This window comes from Oncorhynchus mykiss, chromosome 16, assembly GCF_013265735.2.
Source record: "Oncorhynchus mykiss isolate Arlee chromosome 16, USDA_OmykA_1.1, whole genome shotgun sequence".
NCBI lineage: Eukaryota > Metazoa > Chordata > Actinopteri > Salmoniformes > Salmonidae > Oncorhynchus > Oncorhynchus mykiss.
This window is the reverse complement of record NC_048580.1, coordinates 54,944,079-54,969,451: the sequence shown is the minus strand read 5'-3', so window position 1 is coordinate 54,969,451 and position 25,373 is coordinate 54,944,079. Positions and strand designations below refer to the sequence as shown.

At 42.9% G+C, this 25,373-nt stretch overlaps 4 protein-coding genes across 6 annotated transcripts; 1 reads left to right on the top strand and 3 right to left on the bottom strand.

Annotated features, from left to right (window-relative positions):
- Window positions 1-557: 557 nt before the first annotated feature.
- LOC110492324 (aminomethyltransferase, mitochondrial) lies at window positions 558-10,657 on the bottom strand. The gene is made up of 9 exons (XM_021566543.2): window positions 10,395-10,657; window positions 5,606-5,773; window positions 5,436-5,516; window positions 5,217-5,348; window positions 5,010-5,088; window positions 2,713-2,858; window positions 2,373-2,553; window positions 2,111-2,266; window positions 558-1,882 (listed from the first exon to the last, which is right to left on the bottom strand). Exons 1-9 carry the CDS (start codon window positions 10,560-10,562, stop codon window positions 1,704-1,706), a joined length of 1,290 nt encoding a protein of 429 aa, XP_021422218.2. The 5' UTR covers window positions 10,563-10,657; the 3' UTR covers window positions 558-1,703.
- Window positions 10,658-11,462: 805 nt separating this feature from the next.
- Window positions 11,463-13,590, top strand: si:dkey-20d21.12 (uncharacterized protein LOC556245 homolog). Of its 2 annotated transcripts, none has more exons than XM_036947320.1 (4): window positions 11,463-11,777; window positions 12,305-12,448; window positions 12,567-12,782; window positions 12,886-13,590. In XM_036947320.1, the coding sequence occupies exons 2-4, from the start codon at window positions 12,310-12,312 to the stop codon at window positions 13,092-13,094; spliced, it is 564 nt and encodes a 187-aa protein (XP_036803215.1). In that variant the 5' UTR covers window positions 11,463-11,777; window positions 12,305-12,309; the 3' UTR covers window positions 13,095-13,590. The 2 variants fall into 2 exon arrangements, with proteins under 2 accessions (XP_036803215.1, XP_036803216.1); XM_036947321.1 differs by having other exon boundaries at window positions 12,881-13,590.
- A 134-nt stretch (window positions 13,591-13,724) lies between these two features.
- On the bottom strand, window positions 13,725-24,729 carry hyal3 (hyaluronidase 3). 2 transcript variants are annotated; one of them, XM_036947318.1, is made up of 4 exons: window positions 24,580-24,729; window positions 17,919-18,896; window positions 15,940-16,029; window positions 13,725-14,137 (listed from the first exon to the last, which is right to left on the bottom strand). In XM_036947318.1, the coding sequence occupies exons 2-4, from the start codon at window positions 18,864-18,866 to the stop codon at window positions 13,844-13,846; spliced, it is 1,332 nt and encodes a 443-aa protein (XP_036803213.1). In that variant the 5' UTR covers window positions 18,867-18,896; window positions 24,580-24,729; the 3' UTR covers window positions 13,725-13,843. The 2 variants fall into 2 exon arrangements, with proteins under 2 accessions (XP_036803213.1, XP_021422216.1); XM_021566541.2 differs by lacking the exon at window positions 24,580-24,729 and adding an exon at window positions 22,829-23,483.
- LOC110492326 (N-alpha-acetyltransferase 80) lies at window positions 19,689-21,373 on the bottom strand. Its single transcript, XM_036945788.1, has 3 exons — window positions 21,368-21,373; window positions 20,016-20,492; window positions 19,689-19,781 (listed from the first exon to the last, which is right to left on the bottom strand). The coding sequence occupies exons 1-3, from the start codon at window positions 21,371-21,373 to the stop codon at window positions 19,689-19,691; spliced, it is 576 nt and encodes a 191-aa protein (XP_036801683.1).
- Window positions 24,730-25,373: the final 644 nt, after the last annotated feature.

The following is a 25,373-nucleotide window of genomic DNA, read 5'->3' as shown; positions in this document are numbered from 1 at the left end:
TCACATCAAATGTTATTTGTCACATACACATGTTTAGCAGATGTTATTGCGGGTGTAGCGAAATGCTTGTGTTTCTAGCTCCGACAGTGCAGTAATATCTAACAATTCACAACAATACACACAACCTAAAAGTAAAATAATTGAATTAAGGAATATATAAATATTAGGATGAGCAATGTCGGAGAGGCATAGACTAAATACAGTAGAATAGAATACAGTATATACATATGAGATGAACAAAGAAAAAATATGTCAACATTATTAAAGTGACTAGTGTTCCATTATAAAAGTGGCCAGTGATTTCAAGCCCTGCGGTTGCAGGTGGTGCAGTTGCCGTACCAAACGACGATTGTGCCTCTGTAAAAGTTTGTGAGGGTTTTAGGTGCCAAGCCACATTTTTTCAGCCTCCTGGGGTTGAAGAGGTGTTGTTCTGCCTTCTTCACCTCACTGTCTGTGTAGGTGGAATATTTCAGATTGTCAGTGATGTGTAAGCCAAGGAACTTCAAGCTTAATTATCCACACAGTACACAAATAAGATACATGATAAAATAACCAAATAATGGGAAAATCGTGTTTAATAATTTGCAAACAACAAAATCTTGAATGTTAGAAATACAATATACAGGGCATTAATCAGCAGTAAATACAGTAGTCTATACATTTTGGCAATTGTCAAACAACATTAGTGACAGATGTTTAACTTACATCTAGTGGAGTCATGTGCAATGACAATTCTCCAAAGTTATGGCTTTCCCCAACAAAGAGAAAGGTATAATATATTATGAATTACCCTGAATTCTAATATTTAATTCTATGTGAATTATAACCTATATTACAAGGAAAATGAGGGTTTCAGATACAAACTACATCATTACCTTGCTATACAAATTAAGGCATTCACATGAACAAAAGTGAATATCAAAAACATTGAGACAATATTTCAATAGTAGAGGGGAGATGCAAGACCATGAACACCTCTATAAGATACTTCACAGTAGTTACAAGCAAGGTATTGGAGTTTTGCCACACATTACTGTATATATTGTTTAGTTTTAGTTTGTTGGGAATGTGACAACTAGGATCGTGGTACAAGCCTAAAGACAAAGTATCACAAAAGCAATTTGGAATCATATGAAGAGTTGTTTGTTCATGCTGACATTTAGTATTAAGTTAGCAATTAGTAAACATTAACACGTCATTGTGCCACTTAGCCTGTAAAATGCTAGATTAGATTCATACTATTAGACAGGAGAAAATGTTTTGCTCAGCAGTCCTGAGAACGTGACTTTCTCCTGTGTCTCTTGGTTTACATAGCACGTGTTGCTGCTTTTGCTGACTGGTCAGTGAGATCCCTGTCCTTCAAACCATATGGCTCATTCACACAACTCACTGTGGTCTAAAGACCATCAACAAGCTTCAGATAACAGGAGTGAAAAGCCTCATCCTCAAGAGTGTAGCTGTATTTGTGTAGTTGAGTGGAGATTTGGGTGTAGGCAAGGCCACACACTCTCATAACCCATTCTCTATCGCTAAAGAAAGCCTTACAGTCCTTCAGGTTTGAGTGTCACTGCTCAAGGTAAACACAAGGGGGCAGCATTTGTTCTGATAGACTGATCTCTTGCTGTCATTAGGAGGCAGTCTGTCCGATCAGGGTACTGTTCGCAGGCTGATCTCATAAGCCAGGTGTCCATTGAGGGACAGATCTAATGGCCAGAGTAGTAGTTTGTAGGCACGAAGGGCATCTTGGTGACCACTGCCTTCACTGCCTTCTTCCTCACTTCCACCTGAATGGGAGTTCCATTCTTGGCGTACGCCACATCCACGTAACCCATGGCAATGTTCTGCTTCAGGCAGGGGGAGGGGCAACCACTGGTGACCTCACCTGAAAAAATAATAATAACTGATAAAAAGAAAGCTGAATCTAATCTCAACAGCAATCCACACACAGCTAAATTTCAGGCCTAAATTTGTAGGCCTAATAACAATGACAAACAATAACAGAAAATCATCAGGCCTGGTATCCTGATCCTAAGTAGGCATAATCAAACTCTTACGTATGATTATTCAGATATTATATCTTGTAATAGCTAGTAGAGATCCTCTAACTGACCTATGACCTTTCCCTCTGGGCTGAGAATGGGGGTGTGCTGTCTGACAGGGGGTCCCGTGGACACCAAGCCCACACGCTTCCTCGTCGTCTTTGCCTTTATCTGGGGGACAATTATCTCAGCACCGGGGAAATCCTTCGCCTGACGCCGCCGCTTTCCTGCAAGTCCATCAAACAACCCAATTAACACACACACACACACACACACACACACACACACACACACACACACACACACAGGGAGTGTATAATAATGGGGAGTCACCTATGGTCCACACCAGTGTTGCCTCCACAGGGGTGGTGGTCTCATCGATGTCGTTACCATAGAGACAGAGGCCTGCCTCCAGTCTCAGACTGTCTCGCGCCCCCAGTCCAGCCAGCTTGACCTCACTGTTGGCCAACAGGCGCTCCGTCAGGGCCACCACACCAGATTTAGGCACTGAGATCTGAACAGGAGGATGATTTTGCAACACAACGAAAGAAACACATTCTTTTTTACAAATGCCAATTGCTTTCAGACAAAGGATTCTTGAAAGAAATGCACACAGCACAGAAAAATATCCATCTCTACTGAAGTACAAAGAAAAAGAGAGTGAGAGGACCACCTCCACTCCGTCTTCTCCAGTGTAGCCACAGCGGGTCACCCTGCAACCCTGGATCCCAAACACAGTGGCCAGAGTGCTGGTCATGAAGGTCAACTTGCTGAGGTCATCTGTCAATCCCGGCTGGAGCACCTTGGCCATGGAGGGACCTGAGGAGGACATTACAGGGTCATATTCTTTAGTACACATAGTAGCAAAATGATTTGCAACGGAAAACAAAAATATCTTATGGGACAAGTTCAGGTAGTTCCTCTCTGTTTCAGTTGGCCAAATCAACATTTATTTGTCACATGCGCTGAATACTTACAAGCCCTTAACCAACAATGCTGTTGAAGAAATAGAGTAAAGAAAATATTTATTAAATAAACTAAAGGGGAAAAAGACTCAAATAAAATAATCAAATAGTAACAAGAAAATTACATAACAATAACAAGGATTTATACAGGGGTTACCGGTACCGAGTCAATGTGCGGAGGTACAGTTTAGTCAAGGTAATTTGCAAAGTGACTAGAGGTCGACCGATTAATCGGCATGGCCAATTAATTAGGGCCAATTTCAAGTTTTAATAACATTCGGTAATCGGTATTTTTGGACGCCGAATGTGGCCGATTACATTGCATTCCACAAGGAAACTGCGTGGCAGGCTGACCACCTGTTACACGAGTGCAGCAAGGAGCCAAGTTAAGGTGCTAGCTAGCATTAAACTTATCTTATAAAAAACAATCAATCTTCACATAATCACTAGTCAACTACACATAGTTGATGATATTACTAGTTTATCTAGCTTGTCCTGTGTTGCATACAATCAATGTGGTGCCTGTTAATTTACCATCGAATCACAGCCTAGTTCGCCAAATGGGGGATGATTTAACAAAAGCGCATTTGCGAAAAAAGCACATCGTTGCACGAATGTACCTAACCATAAACATCAATGCATTGCTTAAAATCAATACACAGAAGTATATATTTTTTAAATCTGCATATTTCGTTAAAAGAAATTCATGTTAGCAGGCAATATTAACTAGGGAAATTGTGTCACTTCTCTTGCATTCATTGCATGCAGAGTCAGGGTATATGCAACAGTTTGGGCCACCTGGCTCGTTGCGAAATAATTTGCCAGAATTTTACATAATTATGACATAACATTGAAGGTTGTGCAATGTAACAGCAATATTTAGACTTAGGGTTGCCGCCCGTTGAATAAAATACAGAACGGTTCCATATTTCATTGAAAGGATAAACGATTTGTTTTCAAAATTATAGTTTACAGACTTGACCATATTAATGACCAAAGGCTCGTATTTCTGTGTGTTATATTATAATTAAGTCTATGATTTGATATTTGATAGAGCAGTCTGACTGAGCAGTGGTAGGCAGCAGCTGGCTCGTAAGAGTTCATTCAAACGTTACTGCATTTGCAAGCAGCTCTTAGCAATGCTTGAGTCACAGCGCTGTTTAAGACTTCAAGCCTATCAACTCCTGAGATGAGGCTGACAATACTAAAGTGCCTATTAGAACATCCAATAGTCAAAGGTATATGAAATACAAATGGTATAGAGAGAAATAGTCGATGTGTAATAATTCTTATAATAACTACATCCTAAAACTTCTTAACTGGGAATATTGAAGAACTGGGAATATTGAACCACCAGCTTTCATATGTTCTGAGCAAGGAACTTAAACGTTAGCTTTTTTACATGGCACATATTGCACTTTTACTTTCTTCTCCAACACTGTGTTCTTGCATTATTTAAACCAAATTGAGCATGTTTCATTATTTATTTGAGACTAAATAAATTGTATTTATGCATTATATTAAGTTAAAATAAAAGTGTTCATTGTTCATTCAGTATTGTTGTAATCGTCATTACAAATATATATATATATATATATATATATATAAAAATCAGCTGATTAATCGATATCGGCTTTTTTTGGTCCTCCAATAATCGGTGTCGGCGTTGAAAAATCATAATCGGTCGACCTCTAAAAGTGACCATGCATAGATAATAAACAGCGAGTAGCAGCAGTGAAAAAACAAAAAGGCGGGGGTACTTTCATCAAGGCAAACGGTGGCTACTTTGAAGGATCTCAAATATAAAATATATTTTCATTCGTTTAACACTTTTTTTGGTTACTACATGATTCCATGAGTTATTTCATAGTTTTGATGTCTTCACTATTATTCTACAATGTAGGAAATAGTAACAATAAAGAAACCCTTGAATGAGTAGGTGTGTCCAAGCTTTTGACTGGTACTGTAGGTCGAGTAGAACTGACGTTGCCATAAGAGAACTTACCTTGAACGGCAATCAAACATTCCTCCAGAAACTCCAGCTCCACATCGTGACCTTCTGCTTTGAACTTGGCTAGTCTAGCCTACATGAACACAGAAAGGATCAGATATATGAAACACAAACAGACATGACACTTCATCAAAGCGTTACAAATCCATCCAAAACGTTGAGTGATGGTCGTCAAACACATGAGGTCTGTGGACTACTGACCTTCATGTTGGCAGAGTCCTTGTCTGCACAGCCAGCATTGGACACCACGTAGAGGTAGCCTTGGTCTGTCTTGGTGACGATAAGATCATCATTTATTCCTCCCTTGTCATTGGTGAAGAGGGTGAGCGTGCCCTGGAGATAAGTGTGAGAAGAGTGTGTCGGTGTGTGGGAGAAACAAGTGTACGTGCGTGTCTTTTTGCTTGCAGGCATTTGTCTCACCTGGTTGTCCTTCAGCTCTGCTATGTCTCCAACGATCATAGACTCTATAAACTTGACTCTGTCTCTTCCGTGGACTTTGCTCTGTTTGAGACACACAATAGATGGTATAGCCCATAGAATGAGCACACAATATCGACCCATGCAAATTTGCTAAATGAAATGCCTCTCACCTGTAGCATGTGGCTGACGTCGAAGATGGAGCAGTGCTGGCGGGTGTGCATGTGGGAGTGGATGTGGCTGTCTTTGTACTGGACAGGCATGCTCCAGCCAGCAAACTCCACCATCTTACCCCCCTGGTCCCGATGGAAGTCAAACAGAGTGGTCTTCCTCATACAGGCCTGGCTCAGGAGGAAAACACTCGGTCTTTATTGTTGTAACATATGCTGCTGTACCGCAATTACTGTAATGGTATCAGTAATGTAAAAGTCATAGCCTGGTCGCCAGTCTGTTTCTGCCCACCTGCCAACTTCTTATGGTATTGTCGTGCCAATGACAATGGAGTAGTCAAAAGCACAAACAGACCTGGGACCAGGCTAGTAGAGTCATGGAAGTTCATGTAATTCATGTAACTGATTCAAACAACTGATTGTCCTATCATTGTAGGTGAGAACTCATTAGTGTAAAGAGGGCAACAGCAGGTCTGACTTGAAATATTAATGTTTTCGTCATAACCATAACAAATGCAGGTCCTATAATAGATAACAGTATTAATGTTGGTGATAAATGTGCCTCTTTCAACAGCCGCAGTGTACAGTATAAGTCTGGTGCGCAACATTAATCAAATACACCCAAGTTATTATGCAGACTTCTTCTACTACAACCATTGTCACCTTTAACCATTAACCCAGCCACTGCTTGCTCTTATCAGTCAGCCATGCACTTTGGGGGCCGATGTTGGCCTGCTTACGGGTTCAGTATTTTGTGAAACAACTCCAAAGTCATCTCTCTCTCTTTGTGTAGTCTAAACGAACACTGCTAACTAATCCCTACTGCTTGATGGGTACGATGTGCTAAGTGTTCAGGGTGCCTCCCTGTTCTTATTCATCTACTGTAAGAGTGAACAATAGGCACACATACAGTGCCTTCGGAAAGTATTCAGACCCCTTGACTTATTCCACATTTTGTTACGTTACAGCTAGGGTTGCACATTTTGGGGAATATTCAGAGGTGGAAACTTTCAGTGGGAATTAAGGTAAATATATGCAAATTAATATTAATAACATTTAAATGTAGATGTTTTTGCATTGGATATATTTACCATATCATATAGAGACAGAAACATAAACCTTTTACCTTATCATAAGTAGACATAATTGCAAATGATAAAATCCTTCCAATATATATATATTTTAAACTATTTAGTTACGAATTGAACTTTAATTAAATGAGTTGACTCTTCACACGGGATGATTTCACTGAACAACAAAAGACAGTGAATACTGAATGATCCATCGCATCTCCCAAAAACGTTTTCAACATACATTTTTAAAATGATAATCAACGCTATAGTTTCTAGACTGTCTTCCTCTCGGGCTTCCGTGTCTTCTCCCTGGACTGTCACTTTCCAACCTTGTTGAGGATGGCTCGTTGTCAGGCTCAAAAAGCCTCACATTTTCCCAGATGGCCCCCAATTTTTCAACCCTTGATTTGGTCAACCTGTTACGTGCTTTGGTGTGTCTGTTCCCAAACAAGGACCAATTGTGCTCTGAGGTGGCTGATGTTGGTGGGATTTGGTGGATGATGGAGGCAACAGGGGAAAGAGCCTCAGATCCACAGTCCCTTCCACCAGGTGACTGAACATCAGACAGGATTGCATTGTCTCCCTCAATCCGTGCAATGGCTACTGCTATAAGTTTCAGGAGTTTCAGGCTGCTTACCACTCTCTCCCAAAATACATCATCCAGGAGGATCCTCTTGATGGGGCTGTCCATATCGGCAGACTGTGATATGGCCATTTCTTGGGGAGACTCCTTCCCCTCCAAGAGATTGTCAAACATGACAACACCACCCCAACGGGTGTTGCTGGGCAGTTTCAACGTGGTGCTCTTATTCTTCTCACTTTGCTTGGTGAGGTAGATTTCTGCTATAACTTGATGACCCTTCACATACCTAACCATTTCCTTGGCTCTCTTGTAGAGTGTATCCATTGTTTTCAGTGCCATGATGTCCTTGAGGAGCAGATTCAATGCATGAGCAGCACAGCCAATGGGTGTGATGTGAGGGTAGGACTCCTCCACTTTAGACCAAGCAGCCTTCATGTTCGCAGCATTGTCTGTCACCGGTGCAAATACCTTCTGTGGTCCAAGGTCATTGATGACTGCCTTCAGCTCATGTGCAATGTAGAGACCGGTGTGTCTGTTGTCCCTTGTGTCTGTGCTCTTGTAGAATACTGGTTGAGGGGTGGAGATGATGTAGTTAATTATTCCTTGCCCACAAACATTCGACCACCTATCAGAGATGACAGCAATACAGTCTGCTTTCTCTATGATTTGCTTGACCTTCACTTGAACTCTACATCTGGCAAATGAGTAGATAAAGATGTCTGGTTGGAGCAGTGTATGCTGGGCGAAGAACATTCAGAAATCTCTTCCAATACACATTGCCTGTGAGTATGAGGTGAACCAGTTGCATACACAGCTTGTGCAAGACATTCACCAGCATTTCACCGACTACGTTCCTCTACTGAGTCAAAAAAACTTTTGATTCCAGGAGGACCATGAGCTGTTGCTGTCGATACGGTGTCTGATTCATAATTTTCACCTCGAATAGATGTAGAGGGACTTTTGTCAGAGGTTGCTTGTTGTGAGCGCTGAGGGAACTTTATGCACTTGGCCAGATGACTCTGCATCTTTGTTGCATCATTCACATATGATTTGGCACACTATTCGCAAATGTACACAGCTTTTCCTTCTACATTAGCTGCAGTGAAATTTCTCCACACATCAGATAGTACCTGTGGCATTTTCCTGTAAAGATTAGAAAAAAAGAGAAAAAAAATACAATTCCATGTACAGATAAATAGTTAAGCAGTTAGATTAAACAACTCCTTTGTAAGATATATATTTTTAAATGAAACATGTATGGCAACAGGTGAATTAACACTCCTCAGTTAGCAGGCTCAAGCAAGCTAAAACCCACATGGTAGCAAAAACTAACCAGCAGAAATGGTTAAGTTAGAAATTATTTAAACACACTTTGCTGTAGGCTACTATTTACTAGTTAACAAAAAAATAATGTGTCATATAAAATATATTCACCCCACCCAGTACTGTACTCAAAACTTACCAGAAAGCATGTAAAATGTATTAAAATGTATTAAAATTAAAATAAATCTCTGCAATCTGCACACAATAATGACAAACCAAAAACAGGATTAATACCTTATTTACATAAGTATTCAGCCCCATTGCTATGAGACTCGAAATTAGGCTCAAGTGCTTCATGATTTCATTGATTATCCTTGAAATGTTTCTACAACTTGATTCAAGTCCAACTGTGGTAAATTATATTGATTGGACATGAGTTGGAAAGGGCACACACCTGTCTATATAAGGTCCCACAGTTGACAGTGCATGTCAGAACAAAAACCAAGCCATGAGGTCGAAGGAATTGTCCGTAGAGCGTCGAGACAGGATTGAGTCGAGGCACAGATCTGGGGAAGGGTACCAAAAAATGTCTGCAGCATTGAAGGTCAACAAGAACACAGTGGCCTCCATAATTCTTAAATGGAAGAAGTTTGGAACCACCAAGACTCTTCCTAGAGCTGGCCGCCCGGCCAAACTGAGAAATCAGGGGAGAAGGGCCTTGGTCGGGGAGGTGAACAGTGCAAAGTACAGAGAGATCCTTGATGAAAACCTGCTCCAGAGCGCTCAGGTCCTCAGACTAGGGCGAAGGACAACAAACCTAAGCACACAGACAAGACAACGCAGGAGTGGCTGCGGGACAAGTTTCTGAATGTCCTTGAGTGGGCCAACCAGAGCCCAGACTTAAAACCGATCTAATATCTCTGGAGAGACTTGAAAATAACTGTGCAGCAACACTCCCCCATCCAACCTGACGGAGCTTGGGTGGATCTGCAGGGAAGAATGGGAGAAACTCCCCAAATACAGGTGTCAACCTGTATTGGCACACCTGTACGACAATGATTTAATCAATTTTAGAACAAGGCTGTAACCTACCAAAATGCAGAAAAAGTCAAGGGATATGAATACTTCCTTACATACATTCTTTCCTACGGTAAATGGCAGCGCGAGGCATAAACAAGATCTTAATAAAATACTTTATCCCACTCAGAACTGATTAGCATCAACGCCGAACTCTTTCAACTGGATAGTAACAATCCAAGGTCCATTCCTGTAAAGAATCCTGACCTGCAGTGGGCCAAGACATTACACTACACTACACTACATTCATCATTTGACAGTAAATCAGGAAGTCTTCAGCAGCCTAAACTATTCAATGAAATCTCACTAGAACTGATTAGAGTATAAATGGAAGATAGTGTTCATTCAATAGACTAGTTCTAGAGATGGGGGATCTGAGGCAGACCTATCTATACCCTGACAAGCCACTATTATACTTTTAATAAAGCCATAATCTGCAGCAGTCAGTCAAGCGAAGTGATCTGTGCGGGCTCGGGGGCATTCTGCGGGGACAGATGTAGATTTGATTTGCATGACCAAGCGTGCCACAAATAAGAGGGGAAAAAACCATGGAGCAAATGGGCAAGCGCAATATGATCGCCGTTCTGTCATATTGCAATAGCTTATGCAACAAAATCATTGTTAAAAAATCAAGGTTTGACGACTAAATACATCTAAAACATATGAACAGATAAACAAATTACGTTCTGGAGGATCTGAAACAATTAATATTCAAAATTTCCCAGCACTAGGCCAACTGCATGGGTCAGTTTTAGTGAGCAGCAGAAATTTGTCTTCGAGGTTGATGGAACAGTACCTCTGAACTTGAAGCATGCCTCTTCTGCCTCCTCGCTATTCCGAGTCCAACGCCACGTAGACACTCCCTCGGAACTCGGAAACCGAATCCGAACCCGCGGCCGCCAGATAGAATCCGAGACCACATCGTATATTCGTTGCAGACGAGATCCAAAAGTTCACGTAACATAAACACCTCGCTGTCGTCAACAGTTTGGACTCCGCACTCCGAATTGTGCTTTCTCTGCAAAACAGCGACCCTAGCCAGAGCAATGTATTTCGGGAAATGTAGTTGATGAAATTACACATTCTTCAAACATTTGGAGGAAAACTCACAACACAGGCCTGTTTGTTGCACATGTTCTGTGTCAATACTAAATGTTGCTGTCATATGAACAAATAAATATATTCTCAACTATTTGTTTCTACACTTTTCTTATATTTTTCTTTCGGTCTTTCTTTAATTCTTTATTTTTTCTTTCTATACATACATATTATGCATAGCCTATTGCAAGTGTTTATGATGTAATAACACAAGCAAAATGTTCACACCAATGCTCTGTAACATGTCTTATTGTCATTACTTATATTTGTAAATGTCCATAGGCCTACTGTCAGAGTACACTTTCAAAACACAACAATCTCTGTCATGGCACAGATAGTACACTGAAGCCTCGCTATGTGACAGTCTGACTGAGGGGAAATTCACAACACCCAGCACCATAACATAACGTATCCTATACTCAAGAAGAAATGTCATTACCACTGACCCAGAAAAACCAAGGAATTTCTGGATCTGGGATGACAGTGGCTACATCTCAGAAAACCACTAACGATGTGTTACACTAACAGTCAACCAGTAACTGTTATCTTTACACTGTCATTAGATCACTTGTTGTAAATTAATAAAATATGAACACACTAAAAAGCAGTCTTTTTTTATATTCGGGGACGTTTCACATTGCTCTGGGTCCTGTTGCTTACTATACCTCCTCTTCCTCTGTTGGATAATTGAATGATCCTGTGGCCCAGTAGCAGCTATTAATAGCACCCTCGTCCCAGCTTCTATTTTAGGGTAGGGGCTGTTGGGGTAGGGGCAAGCAGCAGGGAGCAAGGCAGGGATTGGGGGCACAGAGACACAGACACAGAACACTGGGTCTGGACTCACTTCCGTGCGATAAGGCAGTTATTCACCCTGGACTATATTCAGAAGGTTAATTAATACAGTTGTGGATGTATATTTTGTTTGATCCTATGACACTGGACAACCTTTTTCATCACTTGTTGTTGACACGTATTGGGAACGTATTGACAGCAGCTTTCCTTTCTTGAGGAGACGCACACGGAGACGTACTGTACGTGAATTCTCCTCAGATACACATACTATACGTGTATCTTTCAGAAGGTAAGAGCAGAGAGAGGGGAGAATTCAAGGTGGCTGATTTGGTGGAATGGCACTATCTGGACACTTGATTGATTGTGAGGAGAAAATTCATGGGTATTGTGTCCCTAAAGTTTTTGGGTGAAGCCCGGATACCTGAATAGAAAATGGGGTGGGAGTGTCTGGTTTGATGAATCATGCGTCTGTTTTTGTGTGTTAGAGAGTAGGACTATATCATGTCTCCCTTCTATCATTGAAATAATTGTGCTTGCCTGTCAATGCCACCATACCAATATGCCAATATACAACTTAGTGTGCTTAAAGCATTCTTGTACATTATATTAACTAGGCTGCATGACTGAAATGGCTTGTCATTTTGGCTAGACTTGTGGAAACATTCCCAGTCAGACAAAGGGCCTGTTCTCAATCACCTCTCCCCTGGCCCTGGCCCCGAGTCCAAATTCCAACTTCCTGATAACAGTTTTATTTTGATTATCAGTAATAATATTTAGAAACCTGGTGTCCTCTTCTCTCTCCCTCCTTCCCTCCAGGGATTATGGCGAAACAACCTCCATCCCCTACCACTCCAGTATTTTTTACCCGGATCAGTGATCGGGATCTGACTGAGATCGAGCTACATTCCGTGGAGTCCATCAACGACCTGCACCGCACCCACCCAGAGCACAACCACAAAGGTACCAGATGTTTCCAGGCTGTATTGTGTATAGTGATTGCATCCAAATCCACCATTGAAATGTGACTCTCATTACTCTCCCGTCACTAGAATCTCCACTGTCTCTATGGTCTCTATAGGCAGCAGACGACCTCCCCTTCCTCCTGCTCCCTCCACCAATGGAAACCTCCATCTCCGGGACAGACCAGTTGTCTATCAGACAGGGCATCCAATGAGAAGCCGATGGCAGAGCACGCTCCGAGACCTGTTGATGCCCACCTCGTTTCGATACACCATGGGGTGTGCAGTGACATCACTGACGCTGTTGACGCTACTTCTTATCTTCTATTTCTTAGGTAACGATATTCACTTACTCTTTCTGAATCTTGATCTGAAATCCAACCAGGCCTCAACATTTTGCCCATCCCTTTCTGTGACTGCGTTCCCCCTCCAGTGCAGCAGGGCAGCACTCTCCGGTCCCTAACGGAAGCAGTGAGGGAGAGACAGGCTGTGGCCCTAGAGGTCTCCCAGCTCATCCAGGAGCTGCAGGCGCTGCGCCACAACCTCACAGCCATCACGGGAGGATCCTGAGGAGCAGAGGTCACGGAGAGGAACACCCTTCACCCCTGGACCCTGAAATCCCCGTCCTAGTGGCCCCTGGACACTAATGTAACACCAACTGTTAACTACCTGCCCCAACATCTCCACTCAAGTCAAATCCCTGCCCTGCACATGGTATTGGAACTTGGGCCCATCCAGAAACAACCCCTACTGCCATATGCACAACATAGCCCGGGTGTGCACAACAGAGCCCAGGAGTTGGAACCCATAGAGAATGTTTCCATATACTGTACTGTATATTTATGAGTTGTTTGATTTGCAAGACAAATAGGGGAAAGAAAGACACTCATTCAGTAAGATTGCAGGGTATTGAACACTTTATAGCATCTTTAGTGACATCACAGCTTAAAAGACCACACTCTTCAACTGACAATTCATGTATTCATGTATTTGAACAACTGCATGAGGACAGAAATGATTCAGGTTCGAGACGTCCATGTGATCTGTGACTTAAACATACTGTACATACAAGCTACGCTGTAACTTTTAGAAGCGGTCCTCTTTTACATGTATGCATGAGACAGGCGATGTATGATGAAATGTCACAACCATTTAGTTACTGACAAAACACAGTGCAAATTTGTTCTGACTATCACAACTTAAACATGTCACAAGTGGAACTGAATTGTATAGAATGAATACGCTGAGAAAGTGCCTTAGCATGGCAACTGCCACAGTTTTCACTTTGATACACTTGGTGGAATTGCAATGATGCTACTGTATGCTGCGCATCAACCAAATAAACAAAAGAGGTGATATTATATATTGGTGATAGAGACTATATATTTTCCTGACACTAAGTGTTAGTGATTGAAGCTATCCTTTCCTGACACTTCTCACCCGCCCAGCCCTGATAGCACTGGCACAGGAAGTTAGTGCGGAGGTGGCTGAGGTCATGAGTGGGGTCAGGGAGGAAGTTGGAGAAGGAGTCAGAGAGTGGGATCATGTGGTCAGAGTAGGGGTCCCTTCTGGCACAGCGACCGTTGCCATGGCATCGCTCCTCGCTGCAACGCTGCACCCCTCTCTTCAGGGTGCTGATGTACACTCCCAGTTCAGAATTAATGTAGTCCCTCAGTATCTCACACTGATGCTGCCGAGAGAGGAAGGGAAAGAGATATTCATATACAAATACAGAACAAAAACAAACACAGAACAAAAACAAACAATCTAACAGAAACTGAACTGCATACACACTGAAGGTTGTAGAGGTACGGTGCATTCGGAAAGTATTCAGGCCCCTTGACTTTTTCCACCTTTTGTTACATTACAGCCTTATTCTAGAATGGATTAAATAAATATCCTCAGCAATCTACACACAATACCCCATAATGACAAGTGAAAACAGGTTTTAGACATTTTTGAAAATGTATAAAAAATGAAAAACAGAAATACCTTCTTCACATAAGTATTCAGACCCTTTGCAATGAGACTCGAAATTTATCTCAGGTGCATCCTGTTTCCATTGATCATCCTTGAGATGTTTCTACAACTTGAATGGAGTCCACCTGTGGTAAATTCAATTGATTGAACATGATTTGGAAAGGCACATACCTGACCTGTCTATATAAGGTCCCACAGTTGACAGTGCAGTTCAACCTTATAAGCCATGAGGTCGAAGGAATTGTCCGTAGAGCCCTGAGACAGGATCGTGTCGAGGCACAGATCTAGGGAAGGGTGCCAAAAAATGTCTGCAACATTGAAGGTCCCCAAGAACACATCATCACAAGGCCTTCATCATTCTTAAATGGAAGAAGTTTGGAACCACCAAGACTCTTCCTAGAGCTGGCCGCCCGGCCAAACTGAGCAACCAGGGCAGAAGGGCTTGGTCAGGGAAGTGACCAAGAACCTGATGGTCAATCTGACAGAGCTCTCCCAGAGTTCACCCATCTGTGGAGATGGAAGAACCTTCCAGAAGGACAACCATCACTGCAGCACTCCACCAATCAGGCCTTTGTGGTAGAGTGGCCAGACGGAAGCCACTCCTCAGTAAAAGGCACATGACAAAAGGTACCTTTGACAAAAGGCACCTAAATGACTCTTAGACCATGAGAAACAAGATTGTTTGGAATGATGAAATCAAGACTGAACTCTCTGGCCTCTCTGGCCTGAATGCCAAGCGTCACGAGTAAAACTGGCACTATCCCTACAGTGAAGCATGGTGGTGGCAGCATCATGCCGTGGGGATGTTTTTCAGCGGCAGGGTCTGGGAGACTAGTCAGGATCTAGGCAAAGATAAATGGAGCAAAGTACAGACAGATCCTTGATGAAAACCTGCTCCAGAGCACTCAGGACCTCAGACTGGGGAGAAGGTTCCTCTTCCAACAGGACAACGACCCCTATGCCCACAGACAAGACAACGCATGAGTGGCTTCGGGACAAGTCTCTAAATGTCCTTGAGTGGCCCAGCCAGAGCCCGGACTTGTACCCGATCGAACATCTCTGGAGAGACTTGAAAATAGCTGTGCAGCAACGCTCCCCATCCAACCTGACAGAGCTTTAGAGGATCTGCAGAGAAGAATGTCAAAAACTCCCCAAATACAGGTGTACCAAGGTAGTAGCGTCATACCCAAGAAGACTCAATGCTGTAATTGCTGCCGGAGGTGCTTCAACAAAGTACTGAGCAAGGGTCTGAATACTTATGTAAATGTGATTTTTCAGTAATGTTTTCTTAATAATTAGCAAAAATGTCTAAAAACCAATTTTTGCTTTGTCATTATGGGGTATTTTGTGTAGATTGATGAGGGGGGGGAAAACACTTTAATCAATTTTAGAATAAGGCTTTAACATAACAAAATGTGGAGAAAGTCAAGTGGTTTGAATAATTTCCGAAGGCACTGTATGTATATTATAGTGGATGTATATGCACAAACTGTGAGGTCTCCAGGATCTGACCTTTGACTTAGCGAACGCCTGCTCCCCCCACAGCACCACTCCTGCCATCCCCAGCGCTGCACTCTCTCCCAGTGTGTGCTCCAGATCCGTCTGAAAACACACACAAAAAGACATACACTTGAGGTGAGATGATTGAGTCTAATGGTTAAAGACCTGGAGAATAAACCCTGCTCCTCACAGCTGCCCATGTCCCTCAATGTTGATGATGTGGTTGTTACTGACAAGGAGCACATGGCTGAGCTCTTTAATCACCTCTTCATTAATTCAGGATTCCTATTTGACTCAGCCATGCCGCCTTGCCCATCCAATTCCTGCTCTCCCACCCCTTCTAATGTGACTATCCCCGATGCTCCTCCCTATTTTTCCCCTGCCCCGCTACAAAGTTTCTCCCCGCAGGCGGTCACTGAGTCCGAGCTGCTGAAGGAGCTCCTTAAACTTGACCCCAACAAATACATCTGGTTCAGATGGTTTAGACCCTTTCTTCTTTAAGGTTGCTGACCCTTTTATCGCCAATCCTATCTCTGACCTTTTTAAATCTCCTCTCTGGGGAGGTTCCCATGGCTTAGAAGGCAGCCATGGTGCGTCCTTAATTTAAAGGGGAGATCAAGCTGATGCTCTGTTATAGGCCAATTTCTATTTTCCCCTGTTTATCAAAAGTGTTGGAAAATCTTGTCAATAATCAACTGACTGACTTTCTTGATGTCTATAATATTCTCTCTGTATGCAATCTGGTTTCCACTCAGGTTATGGATGTGTCACTGCGACCTTAAAGGTCCTAAATGATGTCACCATTGCCCTTGATTCTAAGCAATATTGTGCTGCTGTTTTTATTGACTTGGCCAAAGCTTTTGATACGGTAGACCTTTCCATTCTTGTGGCCAGGCTAAGGAGTATTGGTGTCTCTGAAGGGTATTTGGCCTGATTTGCTAACTACCTCTCTCAAAGAGTGCAGTGTATGAAGTCAGAACATCTGCTATCTCAGCAACTGCCTGTCACCAAGGGAGTACAGCAAGGCCTGATCCTAGGCCCCACGCTCTTCCAATTTATATCAACATCATAGCTCAGGCAGTTGGAAGATCTCTCACCCATTTATATGCAGATGATACAGTCTTATATTCAGCTGGTCCCTAACCGGACTTTGTGTTAAATGCTCTACAACAAAGCTTTCTTAGTGTCCAACAAGCTTTCTCTGCCCTTAACCTTGACTGGAACAAGCTGCAACAAACACTGAAACTGGACAGTTTTATCTCAATCTCTTCATTCAAAGACTCAATCATGGACACTCTTACTGACAGTTGTGGCTGCTTTGTGTAATGTATTGTTGTCTCTACCTCCTTGCCCTTGGTGCTGTTTTGTGCTGTTGTTTGTGCCCAATAATGTTAGTACCATGTTTTGTGCTGCTACCATGTTGTGTTGCTACCATGTTGTTGTCATGTTGTGTTGCTACATGTTGTGTTTTCATGTGTTGTTTCCATGCTATGTTGTCGTCTTAGGTCTCTTCATGTGGTGTTGTGGTGTCTCTCTTGTCGTGATGTGTGTTTTGTCCTATATTTTGATTTTATTATTTATTTTAATCCCAGACCCCGTCCCCGCAGGTCTTTTGCCTTCTGGTAGGCCGTCATTGTAAATAAGAATTTGATCTTAACTGACTCCAGTTAAATAAAGGTAAAATAAATAAATACAAATAATGCAGGAATAGAATATCTTTCCATTGCTTGCTAGCATCAACTGCCAGGTGTGCTCATATGTCACTGTCTGCATGGCAAGGTCAATGGGAGACTAGTTTGATTACTTGTATGCCACAAAGTGATATCAGCACAAATAATAGTAAATTCTGCCAAATATCATATCAAAGAGTTTATAATATTCATAACATAAGTGCATCACTGTTAGTGTATGTTTTGAAGGACTGATTATAACTCTGTAATAACACAGTCATGGGATAGGAAACATTTTCCAACTTTACTGTTATACTTTACCTTGTTGAGGAAGTGGAGGGTGTGAGCGAATGCCACTCTGGCATAGGGCAGTACAGGAGTTGCATGGGTGCTAGTGGGGTACTGATTCGCCACCCTCAGGGCCTCCAGAAGCCTATGTCTGACCAGGAGGGTGGCATCAGAGGACCCTGCCAGACGTTTGGGTAGGTAGATACTAGGGTAGAGGGCAGTGGACTGGCGCCACAGCCAGGCTAGCTGGTCATTCTTCTGCCTGGTCTTGGAGTGGCAGTGACCCGTGTAGCTGTGGCCTTTCTGCTTCCTGTGGTAGTTGAAGCATTCAGGGAAGCTGTAGAAGCCCCAGAGTCCCCTCGGTCGCAGACACACTCCTAACTGCAGCGTCTCAGACATGAAGTCCCTGGCACCCCTCTCAAACTCCTTACGGGCCAGGGAGTTCACTTCCTGTTTAGTTAGCTCTGGATGCTCCCCTCTCACTAGTTTTTTAGACAGCCGGCGGTACTCCAGCTTAATGCCGAAGTCTCTCACCCACAAGGGGCGCCACTCCTCCCAGTCGATGACGGCCAGGCCCCTGAACCCTGTCCTGAGCAGGGCTGAGATCTGGGTCTGGGCCAGGGCCAGGTGGGCCTCCAGGTCTCCCCTCTGGGGAACCCCTCCATTAACCTGCAGACCCTCCTGGGTGATGTAAGGGTAGAGCCCTAGCTGATTGTGGTAGAAGATGCTCATGTTCTGGCCCTGGAAGCGCTGCTGGTGGTTCTCCACGATGTCGAAGGCCCCCAGGTCCAGGTGGATGCCATAGTGTTCCTGGCAGCTCGCTGTGGGCATGTTCCAGACCATGGTGAAGGGCCTGCCCTGGACCACTGGCCCTGCAGCAGCCACAGACCTTCCAGACTCATCACCCACTGCCCCCCATTGGGGAGTGACAGGGATGGTGGAGAGAAGGAGGATGGTGAGAGGGAAGCTATGTAGCAGCATGGCTGTTCACTGGTTAATGTGTTGTCGTGCCTAAAGAGAACACACAGACAGACACATATCTGTTCAAACTAAATTCATTTTGGCTGATGTTAATATTTCAAGAGGATCTTAAGGACTTACAAATTCTTAACATATTGTACAAATTGGAATATTTTTCTGCAGGATGTAGCATATCACAGGAAATGGATGACATGTACTCAACTGTGCACAATTTTCAGGGAACCCTTTTAGCTCGCGAGCACTACTTTCCAAACTACTGGCTGAAATTATACACAACCTCGGTTGCATCCCTTTCAAGACAAGACCATTGGAGATTGTCTGCACAGATGCTTGGATGAAAAGGTATTTAAACATGTGCAATCTTAAACGGTGACCCATAGAAAACACATAACAACACACTTTAGTACGCTGTCTTTTATTTCAACATCGAAATGATTGAAACATTAGGTCCAAAATATAGACCCAGTGATAAATATTTAGTTTGATCAGGTAAAATTAACCATTCATTAAATAAATGTTTTATTTTAGGACAAGAAAAAACAACTTACTTAAGGCACATGAGATCAAACATTTGGTATTCTTTGTTCAAGTGTTATCTCAGTCTACAGCACTAAGTATCTCTGTCAAGAACTCAAGGAGAGCCAGCCAGACCCCAAAAATATCCTTCCTTCTCAGTCTGTCAACCTCTTGTCAAAACCCTACAGGCTGTGGTACTAAATAGGCCAAAGGCAGCGTCCTTTTCCTCAATGTCCTGAGCATGTGTGTGTGTGTGAGGCTGAGTGACATGGGTGACATGGTCTGTGGTCAGCCAGGCCCTCAGACTCAGATGTCCTTGTGCATCCAGAAGATAGGAACTCCTTTAGCATCTCTGTAGGGCGTCTCCTCAAGAGTCTGAAACACTAGTCGGGCCGGACACTGAGGAGGAGGAGGAGGAGGAGGAGGAGGAATAGAGGGAGGAGGTGGAAGACCAGAGGGAGGAGAGGGAGGTGGATGACAAGATAGTGCAGAGGGAGGGAGGAGAAGAGGTGGAGGAGTAGGAAGACTAGAAGGATGAGTGGGTGGTGGAGGAGGAGGCAGAGGTGATGGAGCAGGCCCTATAAAGGAAGGAGGGATATGGGGTGGTGATGGTGGTGGTGGGCCTCCCTGTACCTCACCCTGGGTGTCGTCTGTCCCTGGGAGCTTGGAGAACCTCTCCAGCACCTCCATGGGCATGAAGGAGGCCATGACACCAGCATTCTGTACCGGCATGGACAGAACATAGCCCAGGTGGGCATAGAAGTGCTGCTTGTCGTGGGTAGTCAGACACAGCCTCCGGAACCCTCGGGCCTTAGCGTAGCACTCCGTCTCCTGCATCAGTGTTCGACCGTAGCCCTTCCCCCTCTGGGCCTTGGACACCACCACCGACTCCACAAACAGGCTCCCAGGGCGGGACACCACGCGGGACAGCCGGACATGCCCCAGGAGGGTCTCCCCATCCCCACCGTCCCTGTTCCCAGAGCCCTGCAGCAGCACCAGGGCTACGGGGAACTCCTGGCAGGATTTCTGGAGGGCGTGGACCCGGGCACCATGGCTCCGCTGCCACTCACTGTTCACCAAGTCGGCGCACGGCTCCAGCAGGTCCGGACGCTGATGCAGGGGGATTGCCCACACCCCCCCACTGTCATACCTGTGACCCCCCCCCCAGACAACACGGGACAGCCAGGGTCAGAACACACAGAGGGAGGGGATTCCATCTTCATGCACATGCCCCTGGTCACATCATCAGACAACTGCACTGGGAACTACTAAATTCCCCAGTGTGTCACAAAGTATAGTTATGACACAGCAGTTATTAGATAGGCACCAAATTTGACAACAAACAGTAGATAGGCATCATAGACAAATATTATAGAAGCAACCTCAGTGTAATTCAGGCAGTCTTGCAATGATCTTGGTTTTTACTGACAATCCATGGGCTCATTGGTGGTTGAAATAAGACCCACACCAGCCAGGATAACAGTAGAGACTTTTAGTCTCGCTCTCTTCCTCCCCTCCCTCCCCTGTGACCTTCTCTGCTGGCCCCTTGTCCGGGACACCGAGGGTGAAATGATACCTTGTTTCACTGCACCTACTGTACAGCTAAAGTAGGATGCATGCCCAAGTGCATTGATGAGACTCAGTTAACATGCAGCCCCTGGACAGGAGAGAAGCTGTTAACATTTCAACAGTACATTTTTCAAAAGGTACTACAGTACATTAAGCATCATCATTTCCATTTCTCAGATGCTATACAAAGCAGGCCTCCAGTTTAGTACAGTGTTCCAGATAGGCCTAGTCTGTGTCACAGAGTGTGGCCAGAGCTGACAGGCTTAAGATGTGCTGAGTGTCTATAACACCAGTTTCCACACTATCTCTCTCAGACATAAATGGGGAAGTTATTACTCCACAGCGTTTCTTGATAATATCAGCTTCAAGGAAGAGACACACTGAACCCACTCATTCTTGCGATACATGTAATGTACATCCATGTTCTCCACAGAAAATGTACCGTTTAAAAAACAAGGTTGTGCACCATTACTACGGTATTCTTAATTACCACTGAGGAAAACATGTTTCTTCTCCTCCCCCTGGTGATTGGAAGAAATAAGCTGACTGGACTAGTTGAGAATATCTGACACAACAAGACCTGAGGTTGCCAGCTTGTCAACTTTGGACAAAAAACGTGTGTCGTGTTGTATGGCCAAAACCAATGCAGATACACAAATAAAAGTCCGAAAAATTGGTTTCATTGTTATATATTCCTTCAGTTTGTAATACTTATCTTGGAGCAATACATCAACTTAAATAGATACAATATTTGTCATTATAGAAAGCTCATAATGTAGCCTACTTATGAGTCTATGTATTTATGATTTTCCCACAAATATTTGTCTTAATATTAACAACATTTGAAATGTATATTTTCACAGACCAAAGTATCAGCTATCATCACACCATGTAAAGGAACAACCTCCTAATTCTTCAATTTCTTCATCAAATGCAACTAACTGGATGTATGTCAGACACCTTAAAATAAACATATTTGAACCAAAATGTATATCCTATCTTAATCTATCAGGGAGATGGAGTTGACAGTTTATGGTTGAGACCATGGTTATTTCAATATTGTTTGTTTAAATCTATCAAAAGTAGAGAACTTCCCAGACCATGAGCATTCTTGTTGCACCATAATGAAGACAAGAAGAAGGGATCCCTATGGAGTAGTTATCCCTGCTCATTCCTCATTCATTTAGGATTTCACACACATTTGACGGAGTTGACCAAATCTCTGGACACATTTTTTTAGCAACTACAGTTTTGAGAGAAATATTCAAAGAGGGCTATTGCAAGACACTGCATAATGACATTTTTCAGTTGATATTAATCATTGCCTGTTTTTGTAACATTTTCAACTTTCTTTGGTGGCATTTCCGAGCATAGTGCCGACATGGAAATGTTGCATTATTATTTTATTTTTTTACTATAAAATAAAGTTTCCCTGCTGGACAAGGTTTGTCCCGACTTTCAAGAATCCCCGATCTACATCTTAATATCATTGTCAGAATTGTCAACAAGAGTTGTATCATTTATGAGAGCAGCATCCTTTACAACTTTGCAAATGACTCTCAGACAAACTCATGAATTGATCTAAATCTATGACCTGGTATGTAATCAAAATCTGGGGCTCCTCGCACAACACTGGGTAGCAGTGAACAAGAGCCACCATTCCTTAAATGCAGAAAATATTTGCAGAGCATTATTTTGTATAATAAAGACCACAGAGAAAACGCATGCTGCTGCACTGTAAAATGTTCTATTTGCTTACACATAGAAAAGCCTCCTAAAAGCAGTAGAGAAACACATATGATAAGAGTACAATACGAGGCCTATACCAAGCAAAATACAAAAGAAACAAATTGCCCTTGCAATTGCAGGCATCTTACCTGGTTCTACTGCAGAGTGGACTAGTGACTGGCAGGCAGAGAGGAGAGAGAATGCCAATAGTCTAATGACATCACACTGAACATGCTAATAGACGTCAAAAACCAGGAAATAACCTACATGACAGTTGTGACAGCAGCTCAACCACAAACTCTTTATCTAATTTAGTGTTAAATAACACACTTCCGATGTGACAAACATGGCAAGGGCTGTTTATTCCAGTAAATTAAATTGTAAGTGTGTTCATGTTAGCTGATACATACATCATTTAGTTACAAATTAGATGTACTGCATATGCAAGCATTGGTCGTAGGCCTAGCATTTTCCAAATAACATGTGGAATTTAGTGGGGAGATGTAATTATGATTTGTAGACTATATGGTATTTTACAATATAGCCAGTGCTGCAGCTATCTAAAACGTACAGTATGTGGATACAAATTGATTAAGTATAGAACCCCTAGATTACTGAATAACAGCATTATGAAGGGAGCTTGTCATTGATCTTCTGTATGACACATGAGTTGTAAAATAGTATTTTCTTAGGAACACTGTTCTTATCTCAAGATATCACTCACTGGTTCCTCTTGTGTAAAGGATCGCATCACCACCAGAGCCTTATAAGACACCCGGGCTCCCGAGTGGCACAGCGGTCTAAAGGCACTGCATCTCAGTGTAAGAGGCGTCACTACAGTCCCTGGTTCAAATGAAGGCTGTATCACATCTGGCCGTGCACAATTGGCCCAGCATCGCCCGGGTTTGGCCAGGGTAGGCCGACATTGTAAACAAGAATTTGTTCTTAACTGACTTGCCTAGTAAAATAAAGGTTCAAATACATAATAATCATTTCAAAAACATTTGTTTATATAACCACCAGGTCAAGTGATTTTAAAGCCCATCTTTCTCAATTGGTTCAAATATTTTGTGTTTTTTAAACAGGCAATCTGCAATTGCTACATCCATTTTTGGACTTTAAATTAATGATATAAACCCATTGATTCCTGAAGAATATAACTAATGAATGCCTCATGAGCTTAGTTTAACTTTCAAACCCAAATATAAGCTTGTTTTTCTCCATTGTTTGTAAACAATGTATTTGTAAACAAACACTGTATAGCCTCAAAACATGGTTAAAACCACTTTTAATAAAATGGATGGTCAGTCCTTGCATCCATAGCTCTGTCTATTCATTTGAAAGTCTTGACATTGCTCCACCCCCCATACCTTTACCAAAATAGTGGCGGGGTCACGACTTTGTTAATGTTTGAACTGCAAATTTCCCCTTTAAGCTGCAGGTATGGAATTATTGTCTTTAAAACTAGGTGTTGGTTAAATAAAAAATACAACATAATACTGAGTGAAATAATAAGAAACACTGTCAAACATCTCAGCTACTGAAAAATGACGGGATAGGCTTTTCACTTCCACTGCCAAATAAGGGCAGGTCCAAAAATAAGTGACACCACATCAGAATGCGCCCTAACCATTTTGTCGTAAATGCATTGCGTTCACAGTACAGAATGCAACAAATAATCTCTGTGAACGACATCATAGGCAACATAAATCGTGCTGGCTCGGGAAGTGCATTGAGTAATTCAAATGACGCCTCGACTTCGAGTACTTCCAGAAACCATTATTTAAATATCATATTCCAAATATCCAAGACCTAATAGCCTAAATTTGTATTTGGTTAAAGTGGAAAGCAATTGTGACAAATGTATGCTGTTAAAGCCTAAACCACAGCTAATACCTACATGTTCACGGTTTCACGCTTCTTCCACCGAAAGTTGGCTCGAATCTGAAACACGCGCTGTTCCTGGATCGGTTTTGGTTTCCTTAACCAAACTAATCAGGGTAATGGTTCAGTAGCCTTCACTGGTCTGCGATCGGGATTTACCGCACTTGGTCAGGAAATATACTTTAATCTTTGGCTGTGATCACTGGATCCACGTGGACAAGAAACGTAATGCGTCCACCCAGCGTATGGGAGGTATCATAGCATCTTTTAGAAAACGATGGGGATAGATCAATGTTCAACTTAATGGATATGTCAGTGGTATTGAAGACCAACTCGTGTCTCAATTTTTTTAACACGATTTACTTAAAAGGCACATCTCAATAGGTGGTCCAGGTATGTAACGAGTCCCAAATTGGGGAAAGGGGGGGGGGCATAGCAGCAGAAAGTAGAGATACTGAGGTGCTGCAGCGCACCCTGAAAAATCAGCATACCAACAACAAAGTCCTGTATTAGCTGTCCGATAAAGCCTTCTGTAGTGCGGGCTAAAAACGCAGCACCACCCACGATTATGTGGGGACGGGTTGTTCTCTAAGCAGGGGGGGGGGGGGGGGGGGGGGGGGGGGGAGACCGATGACATACTGTATCAGACCAACTCCTTGAAGTTTGCCGTTGTGTTTACCCCCCTCACTATTTTTTTTACCCTTTAGTCTGTACACACGCTTGGGATATCGTTTTTCAAAGGAAACGTTCAGAAATCATTGGAGGATGTACTTCATGGATATGACTTTCACTTAATCAGGGTTAAATAGG

What these genes read in the sequence shown, in the direction of transcription:
- LOC110492324 (XM_021566543.2), bottom strand. Translation starts at nt 10,562, where the DNA reads ATGTTACGTGAACTTTTGGATCTCGTCTGCAACGAATATACGATGTGG. An exon ending in CAGAGCTGAAGGACAACCAG is followed by an intron (nt 5,349 to 5,435) that starts GTGAGACAAATG and finishes ACTTATCTCCAG; the next exon opens with GGCACGCTCACCCTCTTCAC. An exon ending in AACACTGGTGTGGACCATAG is followed by an intron (nt 2,267 to 2,372) that starts GTGACTCCCCAT and finishes ATGGACTTGCAG; the next exon opens with GAAAGCGGCGGCGTCAGGCG.
- si:dkey-20d21.12 (XM_036947320.1), top strand. Translation starts at nt 12,310, where the DNA reads ATGGCGAAACAACCTCCATCCCCTACCACTCCAGTATTTTTTACCCGG. An exon ending in CCCAGAGCACAACCACAAAG is followed by an intron (nt 12,449 to 12,566) that starts GTACCAGATGTT and finishes TGGTCTCTATAG; the next exon opens with GCAGCAGACGACCTCCCCTT. An exon ending in TCTTATCTTCTATTTCTTAG is followed by an intron (nt 12,783 to 12,885) that starts GTAACGATATTC and finishes CCTCCAGTGCAG; the next exon opens with CAGGGCAGCACTCTCCGGTC.
- hyal3 (XM_036947318.1), bottom strand. Translation starts at nt 18,866, where the DNA reads ATGCTGCTACATAGCTTCCCTCTCACCATCCTCCTTCTCTCCACCATC. An exon ending in CCCTCCACTTCCTCAACAAG is followed by an intron (nt 16,030 to 17,918) that starts GTAAAGTATAAC and finishes GTGTGTTTTCAG; the next exon opens with ACGGATCTGGAGCACACACT. An exon ending in AGGCGTTCGCTAAGTCAAAG is followed by an intron (nt 14,138 to 15,939) that starts GTCAGATCCTGG and finishes CTCTCTCGGCAG; the next exon opens with CATCAGTGTGAGATACTGAG.
- LOC110492326 (XM_036945788.1), bottom strand. An exon ending in CAGACGACACCCAGGGTGAG is followed by an intron (nt 19,782 to 20,015) that starts GTACAGGGAGGC and finishes CCTCCTCCTCAG; the next exon opens with TGTCCGGCCCGACTAGTGTT.